The sequence below is a fragment of the Hyperoodon ampullatus genome (assembly GCF_949752795.1).
Source record: "Hyperoodon ampullatus genome assembly, chromosome: 4".
NCBI classification, from domain to species: domain Eukaryota; kingdom Metazoa; phylum Chordata; class Mammalia; order Artiodactyla; family Ziphiidae; genus Hyperoodon; species Hyperoodon ampullatus.
Genome location: NC_136917.1, coordinates 77,834,848 through 77,848,762, shown reverse-complemented (window position 1 = coordinate 77,848,762; position 13,915 = coordinate 77,834,848). Strand labels below are relative to the sequence as shown.

The window sequence follows — 13,915 nt, the reverse complement described above, 5'->3', positions numbered from 1 at the left end:
CTGAGATGAGGGTGCTGGCTGGAGGCAATGATCGCGTGCAGGCTGAATCTTCTCCAGATTCTGATTCTCTTCCTGGGCCTATCGTCCTCAAGCACAGTCTCCATGTCCCTGGTCACACTGATCTCTCTCCTTCAGTCCTTCCCTCCCTCCCTCTCCTGCCTCCCAGTGCAGAGAATACTTTTTTACATTTGAGACGACATTTATTTTTTGTGCACAGAATTCTCACCTGTTCTACTGTGGCCTCTGTTTTGAACATTCCAAAGCTGAGAATTTTCTTTTTTTCTCCCTCATTTCTGCTGAGTCTTTACCTTCCTAATGCAGTGAACTCAGAGTGCCTAGCTGACTGGAGGGGGAAAAAAATCCAGGGAGCAAAGAGAAATAATAAAAAAATATATCAGTTAACTTTTCATAGTGTTATCCAACTATATATTTTTAAAATTTTGGAAGAATATTAGGAATATTCTCTTTATAAAAAACTGAATTATTGGGCTTCCCTGGTGGCGCAGTGGTTAAGAATATGCCTGCGAAGGCAGGGGACATGGGTTCGAGCCCTGTTCTGGGAAGATCCCACGTGCCACGGAGTAACTAAGCCCGCGTGCCACAACTACTGAGCCTGCGCTCTAGAGCCCGTGTGTCACAACTACTGAGCCCACGTGCCACAACTACGGAAGCCTGCGTGCCTAGAGCCCGTGCTCCGCAACAAGAGAAGCCACTGCAATGAAAAGCCCGTGCACCACAGCCAAGAGCAGCCCCCGCTCACTGCAACTAGAGAACGCCCGCTAGCAGCAACAAAGACCCAATGCAGCCCAAAATAAATTAATTAATTTTTAAAAATTGAATTATTTTCAAGGGGACAATGTATAAAAGTACAATAAAAGTCCCCCTTCATAACCCCCCAACCCCACTCTCAAGCTGGAATAGATATGCTGTGATACAATTTATAGTCGTAGTACTACTACTCCTCCCACCACAGCACAAATCCTCTGAGCCCGGAGCAGCAGCTTCCTTTCACAATGCTAGGACCGGCCACAAAACAGATGATAATCCCTTTGGACATTTCAAGGAGCAGCACCAAGGGAACAGTACCTGGGAAAGGCCACCGACAGCTCAGAATATCCATGGCATTTCTAGAGCCTCGGCACTGCTCTTGCTCTGGGAATGAAGGGCCAAAAAGCACGTTAGAGAATGTTCGTAATTGTAAACAAGCTCCACCTTTGAAACACAATCTAGATAGAACCACATATACAAGCCTGCACAATGGATGAAGCCAACGTCTCCTCCATGATTGCCCTTCTGACAACTTTATTGTCTCCTCAACCATAAAAGGTGAACTTCAAACTCACGACCTTGCCTTGTCACCAGAAACATCCAAGCTTGGATCACTCTTTCTAAGACCAGATATTTGCTCTGTGAACTATTAGAGACTTGTCACATACACAGAAGTAGAACAGGATTATTTCTATCTACCTGGGGACCTGGAGTCTTTCACATTGCTCCTGTTAAAACTCTCAGAACACCAAAACTTTACCTACAAAGGGTTCAAGCTATGACACTCCCAATTTTCACAAACCTCCTCATCTCTTGGGAGTCACATGCAGCCAATTCCAGGAATTGGAAACATGGTTGTGAGGATGAAACTGACTTTGGGGCTCCCCTTGGATATGGTCTTCCAGACTTACCAAAAGGCCATTAAGAGGAAGGTTTACCCCACCTCAGGGAAACCCGAGGCAGTACTTGCAGTCAAGGGCTGCCCATGGCTTCTGAGCTACATCCAAAAAGAATTTCATACTGTACCTGGATCTGCTGAAGCCATTTCTGACTGTCCGAGAGCCAGCATGTACCGCTCCTGAACTGCCTCCATTGTGGATCATCAGTAGGGCTGTCAGATTTACTAAATAAAAATACAGGATACCCAGTTAAACTTGAACTTCACATGAATAATAAGTCATCACTTTTAGTATAAGTAGATCCTATGTACTATTTGGGGCATACTTATCTTCAAAATGTACTCGTTGTTTTTCTGACATTCATATTTAACTCAACAGCCTATATTTTATCTGTCAACCCTACTCAGCAGAAATGATGGAGGCTTATAGAGATCCAAGAGATGCCTCAGCTCCTCCTCAGCTTTTAGTTCTATGTCCTGGACAGTGAGCACGAGCTTCCCACTCCCATTAATTGGCTATAATGGAGTATATTCTCCATTTTAGAGCCTTCTCTACTTGTCATTGTTATCTTCTTCCTTATTTTGAAGACATGTTTATTTTTTTCCAAACTTAATAGCTCATCCAAAAGTATTTGGAAGTTCATTCGACAAGGGAGAAACAACATGATTCTGAAAAGTGAAGGAAACCTCCCGGTGTTCAGTAAAGAAGTATTAGGGAGATTGAAAAAGCCAAACTTAATAAGCAAATCTCTCCAAGGGTATTTTCATAGCTTGATACCCTCCCACACCCTGAAAATATTATTACATCAAGAATGTAGAACCTGCTAACCAAATGTAAGGCTCCCATATGATTCTATCAAACTGAGGATGCTTCTTTACTAAGCAGTGAGCACACTTGCTGCCCCAGGGACCTTGGCAGTTGCAATACAGAGCTCTTCCCTTTGGGATGGAAACAGCAAGTTTTCCTGTGGTCTACACGCTGGCCCCAAAAATACTACACTCCCAATACTTGTCAACTTTAAGTATTTTTCTACAGATCTCCATTTTTCTGTTACTATTTGGACTACATCCTAGCCTTGACATTACATAAATTGCATTCAGGAAGCTATTTTTAAAAGTTGGTAGGAAATCTTAAATCTATAGCTTACAGTCCCTGGCTTACTTTCATCCAGGTGCATAAGGGTTTTCAAAAGTCGTCAGGTTAGTTACCCCGTATCACAGCCCCACGCTTTTGTCAGAGATATAAAAATGGAACATGGTATTTAAGGTTTTAGTTGCAAAATCATCAAGCCTCCCAGACAGAGGCAATAGAGCAAAATCATTACAGAGGCAGGGATTTTGATTTGCTCCAGTGTCTTGGGCAAGTCACTTGGCCTCTGTATTTATTTGTACTTATCTGCACTTTTCTGTCCCTTGGGGGTTATAATTGTACCTAGTCCATGGGTATGTTGTACAAATTATCTGTAAAGTAGTTAGAAGAAACCGACACAGAGTAAGCACTCCACAGACATTGGCTATTAGCTATTGGAAATATTTCTCCATGAAACAGATTACTTTATCAGTGGATGACTCGGTGGGAGACAGTGAATCACAGAATCACAGCGTGTTGAAAGTGACCTAGTTCACACTCTTATGTGAAAAAAAGAAAAGTGTGCATGCGTAGAAAATGTCTGAAAGTTTACATAACAGATAGTTAATCATGTTAACTTTGAGGATTAGAATAAATCAGGAAAGGAGGAAAGAAAAACTTGAGTGTCATTCAATTTCTACATCATTTGTGTTTCTACACTGAGACTTTGAATACACTGGAAGTGCAATTTTTTTTAATGTGGCAGGATAAAGGTTTTCAAGTTTTCCTGATACATCCGTATTATTATTTCAGAATTGCTGGCATTTCTTGCCATCTTCGGATCTACACCCATTTGAGTCAGTGGGCCATTCTGGACGGAGGAGATAATAGAGCAGAAGTGAAGTGAGAGAAAAGGAGAGAAAAGATTTTCTCTTTTCTCTTCAAAGAGGAAAGGTCTTTGGAATGGGAACAACTCACAACCAAACTTTGGGGAAAGGATGTGATGGAAAACGAGACAAACATCCTACCCCTGTGATGAGAAGGATGCCCTGGGCTGGATGGAGGGAGGTCAGAGGTGGCTGGACAAGGAAACCAACTAGGGAGAAACACACACAAGTGCAGAGCAAACACCCCGAGGCCACTCAGCCTGACTCCATGCAAACATGTGTCCAGCAGCCAGCCCTTCACCTGTGGCTCCCCAGCAAAACAGGTACCTCGGGGGTGCCAACTCATTCTGAGTCCATTATGCCTGGCCACTCATAAACCTCTGTCTAACTTGTGAGGAATAAACTCTAAATGTTTATGAGGAAATTGGGGAAGGAGATTGAAAGGTTACTTAAATGGAAAAAAAAAAAGTTCAGGAAGGCAGGATGGTAGAGAGACAAGAAAAGGACCTTAAAAGATAGAAAGGATTTGCCAAAGAAGAGAAAGAAAAAGAAATGATTCCGAATGGGTTAACCTGCAGCTAGGAAGTTAAGGAAGATTATTGACGTGTGAAGACTATGGAATGAAGTGACTAAAATTTATCAGAAGTTGCTGAGACTACGGTAAGAAGCATGATTATCGAATTATGAATTGGCTGCAATAGCATTCTAGGGGGACACTAGGAAGGGGAAGCAAATATTCATGGGATGACAGTGGCAGGTGGAAAGTTGTTTCAGGGGAACATCAGTCTTGCAGAGTGTGTATCAGAGGAGGGCAAGTGTGAGCAAGCAATGAAATACTAAGTGTATACGGTTCCTTCACTGAGTACACCCAGCCCCGTGGTCAGCCTTGAGAACAAGCAGGACTTCAGGTACTGGAGCTACATTTCATTCATCAAGACTTGAGAAGACACCCTTAACTCAGGTCTTCTCTTCAAACTCCATCTTTCCTTCTTGACCTTCATTTGGCCTCTTCCCTTACCCTCAAGCTGTGGACTGAGGCCACAGAGCAAGATGGGTCACTAGTGTCCTCCATCCCCTAGCAGCTGTGGTTCACATCAGTGGAGTACCAAAGGCAATAACCAAGTAACAGACACAAGAGTGTATGAAGACGAAGAGATCCTGATAAGGCTTTCTGTGACAGTGTGGGCCGAGTCGGCTGTATATGCCTGCTATCACCTGAATGATGAGCAGCCTTAGGGGAGAAGTGCTCAGAAGGCAGAGCCTGGCTCTCTAGAGGCTCTGCGTCCTCACAGCCCACTCCAAGACCTCAGCTGCAGCTTCGGCCCTCAATCTCTCTCCCTCTGCCTACTCACAGTTTTTGAAGTCTTCTTTCCTCCACATTTCTCTTGAGAGGTGGAGGAGGAAGATCAGCTTCAGGCCAGCTCAGACTCCCCTGGGATCCCAGCAGGATGCCTATCATTAACCTCCCACCTTCTAGGAAGCTCCGAAGATCTCCACACTTGGGGGAGTTTTCATTTCATCTGTGCTTCAAATTGCTGGCTGGAGATGGCCTGTTGGAAGGTGGCTAAAAGCAAGTAGGAATCTTCGGGGAGCCTGGCCCTTCTCGACTGTCAGACATCTTCAGGGATATTCTAGGAAACGTTGTTTGTTCTAGAGAAGGGAGGGAAACAATCCAATTGTCCAATAATGCTTGAATGGAAAATAAATGATGCTATACGCATGTGATGAAATAATATCAAACAGTCAAAAATCAAAGACCTAGATCTATATGGACTGATGTGGATAAATCTTGAAAACATAATATTGATTGAAAGAAAATAAGATAAAGAATCTTAGAGTATGATAACAGGTATGTAAGTATTTAAATATTTAAATCAATTCAACATATTGCTTCTATATATAGAGATGCAAGAAAATAAACTTTATCCAAAGAACACATTATTTACATTTAATATGTTCATTTATGTAGGAAACCCAAAAGAACCCACAGATAAACTAGCAGGAACTAATAAGACGGTTCAACAAGGCAGACAGATACAAGATCAATAAATTTTAAAAATCAATCAGGCTCCTCTACACTGGCGATAACAAATTAGAAACTGTAAAAGAAAATAAGAAAAAAAGAAGATCTAAAAATAGTCACAAGAGCCATATAAATTATTTAGAGCTAAGCATACGTAAAAGTAAATATAACTAACAAACTGAGTACGACCACTTAAACTCCGCCCAACCCAAGGATTAGAAAACGACTGTTCTTACTTTATGAGAACAGGCCCTCTTCTTAAGTAGCAGATCAGTAAGTGAGAGTGAATCAAAGAAACACAGCATTTGAAAAGTCAGCTTGGCCAAGCCTCTCGATAGCACAGACAGAAGCTGAAGCCCAGACAGGTTGAGTGACTTGGTAAAGGGCCCAATGTCCTGACTCAAGGACTAGCATTTTTCACTAATTCGTAAGACACAATCAAATTCAGTACCTTGGAAAGAGATGGGAAAAAAATGAAGAAATCAATTATATAGTTCCTCATCTTTAAGTACAGAAATAGCCGTGACAAAATTACAGGTATTGAGGGAAAATGGAAGCGCAGAGTTTAAAATGTCAATAATCCACAGGGAAACTGGAGACCATTTAAAATATTCATATTAAATCTCTATATAAAAGACATTAAAAGATCTCCAATCAAAATGTTCATTTTATATCTAGGAATAAACCTACCTAAGGAGACAAAAGACCTGTATGCAGAAAATTATAAGACACTGATGAAAGAAATTAAAGATGATACAAATAGATGGAGAGATATACCATGTTCTTGGATTGGAAGAATCAACATTGTGAAAATGACTCTACTACCCAAAGCAGTCTACAGATTCAATGCAATCCCTATCAAACTACCACTGGCATTTTTCACAAAACTAGAGCAAAAAATTTCACAATTTGTATGGAAACACAAAAGACCCCGAATAGCCAAAGCAATCTTGAGAACGAAAAATGGAGCTGGAGGAATCAGGCTCCCTGACTTCAGACTATACTACAAAGCTACAGTAATCAAGACAGTATGGTACTGGCACAAAAACAGAAAGATAGATCCATGGAACAGGATAGAAAGCCCAGAGATAAACCCACGGACATATGGTCACCTTATCTTTGATAAAGGAGGCAGGAATGTACAGTGGAGAAAGGACAGTGGTGCTGGGAAAACTGGATAGGGACATGTAAAAGTATGAGATTAGATCACTCCCTAACACCATACACAAAAATAAGCTCAAAATGGATTAAAGACCTAAATGTAAGGCCAGACACTATCAAACTCTTAGAGGAAAACATAGGTAGAACACTCTATGACATAAATCACAGCAAGATCCTTTTGGACCCACCTCCTAGAGAAATGGAAATAAAGACAAAAATAAACACATGGGACCTAATGAAACTTAAAAGCTTTTGCACAGCAAAGGAAACCATAAACAAGACCAAAAGACAACCCTCAGAATGGGAGAAAATATTTGCAAATGAAGCAACTGACAAAGGATTAATCTCCAAAATTTATAAGCAGCTCATGCAGCTCAATAACAAAAAGACAAACAGCCCAATCCAAAAATGGGCAGAAGACCTAAATAGACATTTCTCCACAGAAGATATACAGACTGCCAACAAACACATGAAAGGATGCTCAACATCTTTACTCATTAGAGAAATGCAAATCAAAACTACAATGAGATATCATCTCACACCAGTCAGAATGGCCATCATCAAAAAATCTAGAAACAATAAATGCTGGAGAGGGTGTGGAAAAAAGGGAACACTCTTGCACTGCTGGTGGGAATGTGAATTGGTACAGCCACTATGGAGAACGGTATGGAGGTTCCTTAAGAAACTACAAATAGAACTACCATATGACCCAGCAATCCCACTGCTGGGCATATACCCTGAGAAAACCATAATTCAAAAAGAGACATGTACCAAAATGTTCATAGCAGCCCTATTTACAATAGCCCAGAGATGGAAACAACCTAAGTGTCCATCATCGGATGAATGGGTAAAGAAGATGTGGCACATATATACAATGGAATATTACTCAGCCATAAAAAGAAATGAAATTGAGCTATTTGTAATGAGGTGGATGGACCTAGAGTCTGTCATACAGAGTGAAGTAAGTCAGAAAGAGAAAGACAAATACTGTATGCTGACACATATATATGGAATTTAAGAAAAAAAAAATGTCATGAAGAACATAGGGGTAAGACAGGAATAAAGACACAGACCTACTAGAGAATGGACTTGAGGATATGGGGAGGGGGAAGGGTAAGCTGTGACAAAGTGAAAGAGCGGCATGGACATATATACACTACCAAACGTAAGGTAGATAGCTAGTGGGAAGCAGCCGCATAGCACAGGGAGATCAGCTCGGTGCTTTGTGACCGCCTGGAGGGGTGGGATAGGGAGGGTGGGAGGGAGACGCAAAAGGGAGGGGATATGGGAACATATGTATATGTATAACTGATTAAATTTGTTATAAAGCAATAAAAAATAAAAAAATAAAAAATAAATTAAAAAAAATGTTCATTTTATAATAGATATGGTATGATACAATTTATAATAGATATGGTATGAACCTTTCCCTTTCATGGGAAAGGTTCGGCTGGGAAACAGGAATTGTTCTTGAAAACGGGGCCTGTGCTATTGCAGAGACTGTGCTGAACCTAGGTCCACAGAATGCTCTGATGTCATCATTGAGGTCACAGAATCCTGCTGTGCGCCTGGCAACCTTGCAAACTTAACAGCCCTGGTGAGCACTAGGCAGCACTGCTGGTTCACTAAGTGGTACAAGTTTTTCAGCCATTTAGGAGACTTGACTATTTTTATTTGTATTGAATCATTTCAACGGACTTCCCAAGAGCCAAGAAGGGCCAACCTGTAGGGGAGAGGAGGAGTTGGACATCTCTTGAGGCATCTCCTAAGGGAGACTTCTAGTTGGTACGATGAAACGGCGACAAAAGAGGAAACATCTGGAAAATGAAGAGTCCCAGGAAACTGCCGAGAACGGAGGAGGTATGTGGGGGGCAACTTGTCTGGGGCACATGGGTTTCTGCCAAACTGAACCTTCTCTAGGAAGCGGGGGACTGAGAACGTGTCACCTGTGAAGCAGGGAGCGAGAGACCTTGTCTCACTGATGCTGCCGTATCCATCCGGAGGGTCCCTGTGGTGCGAGACGGCACAGAACGGCCAGATGCCCCTGGGAGATGGGAGGTCAGCTCCGCTGGTCTGAGGACTCTCTCCTGGGGCAGCCGGGCCTGGAGCTTTGTCGGACTCACAGCAGGCTGCATCCTGCCTAGAGGTGCAGCTTTTCTCAGTCCCCGATTTCTCTCTTATTCTCTTGGATCTTTTCCTGGGGTCATGAGGTGGGGGATGTGAAGGATGCAAGGATGCTGAGAGAGACCCATGAGTTGCTTGGCCTCTTTTACCAAAGTGGAAAGAGAAGCCCCATGAGTTGAAGGCCCTGTTGAAAAATATCTTGACAAGTGGAATGCAGTTCGAAAGACGATTGTTTGCCTAGGGATGGTGTCATATTGAAAGCAAGGAGGTTTTATTCCTTCAACAGGAACAATTTCCCAAAGGAGACCAAGGGAAGGGAAGGGCTTTCCAGAGAATGAGACCGCGTGGGCGGGGATGAGAAATGTCCTCAGGGTCCTGCGGGGAGCTCTGAGAGCCACGGGCCACGTGGTGCCTGCGTGCATTAAATGTAGGCGAGTAGCTTGCCCTGGGAGGGGGTGGTCACACCAGAGTTCCAGCTAGAGGTCTCTGCCCCAGATTAGAGCCCAGTAGCTCCTACCAGGCCCAGGGCCCTGGAGACTGTAGGATGGGCCCTGGGAATGGAGGTCTACACAGCAGGCAGATTTTCAGGCAGTGGCTGGGACAGACTGGGGAAGGCAATGACTGCCCCTGACCATTCAGAATATTTTTCGCTATGTTCCTGTGTGTGTGTGTGTGTGTGTGTGTGTGTGTGTGTGTGTGTGTGTGGTAGTACAGAGGAGAGCAGGATGAATGGGGGTAGAGTGCTTATCAGATATAAACTCTGCGTGGTAAAGTTCTTGTCACCCTGTCTGGACCTGGGTGACACTCGGCGTACGTAAGAGTGTATACAGAATTCTTGTTAGGGGTGTTTTATGAGACAGTAACTCATACACCCATGTACACTCTGATACAGCAAAAATATCACACACCCCATATATAACTTCCGTATTAAACCACACACAGCACATGTAGGTATATACACGCATCCCTCCTGTACTACCTTCTCATACAACCCACCTGTATCACAATCCTCTCCTCCAACACCAAACGCTGGAGATGAGATATGTATATAGACACACACACTATATATATAGGACACACACACACACACTCTCTCTCTATATATATATATATGTGTGTGTATCTCCTCAACTCTCGCACAAACACAGCTAACTTCAGCCATTGCTAAATACCTCTATAATAACCAGTCACGTGTCATACACACCACACTTGTAACACATTCTTGAGTAATGCCAGACCCGCTTTGTACAAACCACAGTAAACCACAGTCTCACTAACCCATGTCAGGGTTGCCAGATAAAATATGGGCTATCCAGTTCAATTTGAATTCCAGATAAACAACAAGTAATTTTTCAGTATCAGTATGTCCCAAATATTGTATGGGCCATACTTACACTAAAAATAAGTAAGACCAAATACTGCATGGGAATACTTACACGAAAAAATTATTCTGGGTTTATCTGAAACTGAAATTTAACTGGGTGCCCTGTATTTTTCTTCGCTTAGTCTGGCAACCCTTATATACTTACCACCAGCTCAGGTATTATATATTTATTGTATTTTTGTTTAGTGTGTGTCTTCCTCTAGTAGAATGTGCAGCATTACCAGAGACTAGAACAATGCAAGAGTGCCGGATACACAGGAGTAGCTGCTTACTGAATCTTGGTGAATGAATGAATGAACACACACCATAAATACAAGCCACACCATGTAATGAGGAAAAGTTACATGTCCCAGAATTCCTGACTTGTGAACAGAAACCATGCACACAAAGGCCACAGACACAGATAAGACACATCTGCACTGTGCTCCCCATGCCAACCCCACACTTACCACAGACTTAACTGATACACATCACTCACTCTTCCCACATACTCACAGTCACCACCGAGGCCTACATTACCAAGACAGTGACAGAGTAAGTACTGATTTGAATTAAATACTGGAGTATCCACTGGGAACCACACTCTCAACTGTGTGTATTCACTGCACCTGACACGTGCCAGACACTCGGTAAATATTTGTGGACAGAGGACTGATGAACCCACCCTGAGCCTTTCATTCCTCCCTCAGGAATCTCGAAGTCACAAGAGGATCCCCCTCAGCTTGGATCCACTGTGGTGGCCCAAGGCTGCAGCCCAGGGGCAGGGGAGGTCTCCTCTGCCTCTACATACTTCTCCTGTGCTTCTTCTCCGCGCAAGCTCATCTACGCTGGTAAGGGCGCGGGGCTCCTCAGGTGAGGGGGTGCTTGGCTGTGAGGCAGGAGGCACACAGATCACAGGGAGGCTGAGAGGAAACCCAGGGTCATCAGAGGTGATGAGGGCTCTGTGGAGGAGCCTGGGCAGGATGGCTGAGCTGTTACGAGGGCGTGGATCCCAGCTGAGTCTGGGGCGGGGGTGTGTGAATCCTGGTAACACCATGGTGGGGAAGTCAAGGAGCAGGGGCCGGAAAGGTCTGGGCTTGAGGTGGAGGGAAGAGGGACCAGATTAAGCATCTTCAGAGGAAAATGTAGGGTTTCTCTTTGCCTTTGCTTCCAGAGAAGGACAGAATTCTACATCATAGATCTCCAGCCTGAGAGCAGGACCATCCAGCTCAGGTCCACACAGCTGACACATACATCCGCCCTCCAGGCACAGCCCTTCTCAGAGCACACATAAACCCCAAGCACCACAGCCCCATTCCACAAGTAATGCACCACCGATATTCCCAAACTCACACTCCTCGTCGTACACGCATCCAGCCGCATCCCTCACATACCACAGCCCTCACCACCATACTCCACACCCCTGTATACAGACACCGCTCCAGTATCCCCCCACACGCACATGAAAAGCCCACAGATGACACCAGATACACCGCTCCGTCCTACACCCAACAGACACCAAGCTCACCACATAGCTACGTCATGCAAATGTCCCTCTCTCGTCTACCACACCTGCTCCCTCAACTTCCGGCACGGCCCATGCATGTTATTATGTTTTTAATTTCCTTTTTCAGGAATCCGGAGATCACATCGAGACACTTCCCAGCCTAAAGCACCCCTAGCCCAGGTTCAGGAAAAAGGGGAGACCGCTCCCCCTTCACACTGTGTCTCCTCCTCACCCTCTTCACCCTGTAAGAACTATCTGCACCCAGACAAAGAGGAAAGGGGCATGAAAATCTACTACATGCAGGTACAAGTGAACAAGGGTGTAGCTGTCTCCTGGAAGACAAAGAAACCCTTGGAGTTGCCTGAAAAGCAGCTGACGATAGAAGCAGTGACCCCTCCTGAGGATGCGTGCACAGTAGGCACTTAACCCTCTGATGTGTTCACCGAAAGCCTCCTGTCTGACAGTGAGCCCACTGGGGAGGAGAAAGAGTATGAGGAAAGGGCAGAGCCAGGCAGCCCATCAGGGTCACCTGCAGTCCAGGAGACACCCAGGGCCAAGACACCGGACTGGATGGTGACCACGGAGACTGGCTTCAGGTGCATGGCCGGCTGCCGGGTCTTCCCCACCTTGGAGATCCTCCAGCAGCACGTGAAGGGCGGCGTCCTGGAGGGCTTCGGCTGCCGTTTCTTCCATCTCAACATCGCCCAGTGGATGGGCAATGTGGAATTCGAGAGCACCCCTGAGGAGGAGGGCAGTGTGGAACCCGAGACCACCTCTGAGAGACGAGGAGGACGAGGAGGACGAGGAGGAGGAGGAAGAGAAGCTAGAAGGCCCCAACCCGAAGAGACCCCGCAGGCAGGGTCTTTTCTCTCTTTTGATTTCCACACAGCAACTGAGATTCATGGGACAGAAGATCCTGGACACGGTGTGGCCTTGGAAGAGGTAAGGCTTGAGGCTGGCAGTCTTCTGAGCCTATGTCACGAGGGCCCAGAGGAGTCTAAGGGAAGGGGCCGCACACATGTGCTGGTTTACCTAATGGCTCTGCAGTTGCATCAACTTGGGACACACCCAGCACTTCCAAAGGAATTGAGCTCTGTTGACTTCAACAAGAATGTGGACCCTTTTCCTAGGAGTTTTCTCAGGGTCTGCACGATGGACCTCAACTCTTACAGGACGTACCGCCAGCAGCTCCTTCTCGGCAGAGAGAGCCAGGAGTGGTCTCAAGAGAGGACAGGGGCCCTTGCAGGACCAGAACTTTGAGGTCTGAGAGCCTTTGGCCTGAGCTGAGATCTCACCCAGACCACTGTACCTAGCCTTCTGTGACAAAGGGGAATATGAAAGAGAGTCACGTGGAAATGAGGTTCCCCAAGAAATTGAAATGTTCCAGAACCTTCGTTGCGTGGTCGTTGATCTGGAGCCAAGCTCACTGTGGTGTGTGTGGCTCTGAGCGTTAAGGCAACGCTGGAGGGTAACCCTGACCAGCAGAGCTTGTAGTGCTGCTTGTCTCTTCCTGTTCTACCTCATTTGTTTTATCCCTTCCAGGGAGAAGAAAGGATCCTCGGGATAGTAGCAGACAGAATGCCGTGGTCTGAAGGAGGATGAAGAGACCGGCACTCAGTCTAACATCATATGACAATATGAACGTCCTATGCAATAAAGGGCATTTTCCAAACCTTTCCTGGATGTTTGAGTTAATTACATTTTTCTATCTATGCATCTATCTATCAGTCATCTACATCTGTATCTTTCAAGGTTTGTGAACAAGCTTTCACATAAGCACTAGAGACGTCCGCCAGCATTTTCCAGAAGGAGGCCTGGAAATTGCTGGGGACTTCTCACAAATAGGGAATGGCCACAACCCCTGCCACACAGACTATGCGCGTGGCCCTCCTGACTTACTCCCACTCTCTCTCTGAATTTCCCGAGGTCTGAGATGAGGGTGCTGGCTGGAGGCAATGATCGCGTGCAGGCTGAATCTTCTCCAGATTCTGATTCTCTTCCTGGGCCTATCGTCCTCAAGCACAGTCTCCATGTCCCTGGTCACACTGATCTCTCTCCTTCAGTCCTTCCCTCCCTCCCTCTCCTGCCTCCCAGTGCAGAGAATACTTTTCTACA

General features: G+C 45.1%; 1 protein-coding gene across 1 annotated transcript; it reads left to right on the top strand.

Moving 5' to 3' along the window:
• Nucleotides 1-8,596: 8,596 nt before the first annotated feature.
• On the top strand, nt 8,597-13,060 carry LOC307051254 (protein FAM170A-like; the record flags this gene model as incomplete). Its single annotated transcript, XM_079701581.1, is given in 4 exon segments — nt 8,597-8,666; nt 11,004-11,144; nt 11,928-12,223; nt 12,227-13,060. Coding segments are annotated over 4 exon segments (1,341 nt in total).
• Nucleotides 13,061-13,915: the final 855 nt, after the last annotated feature.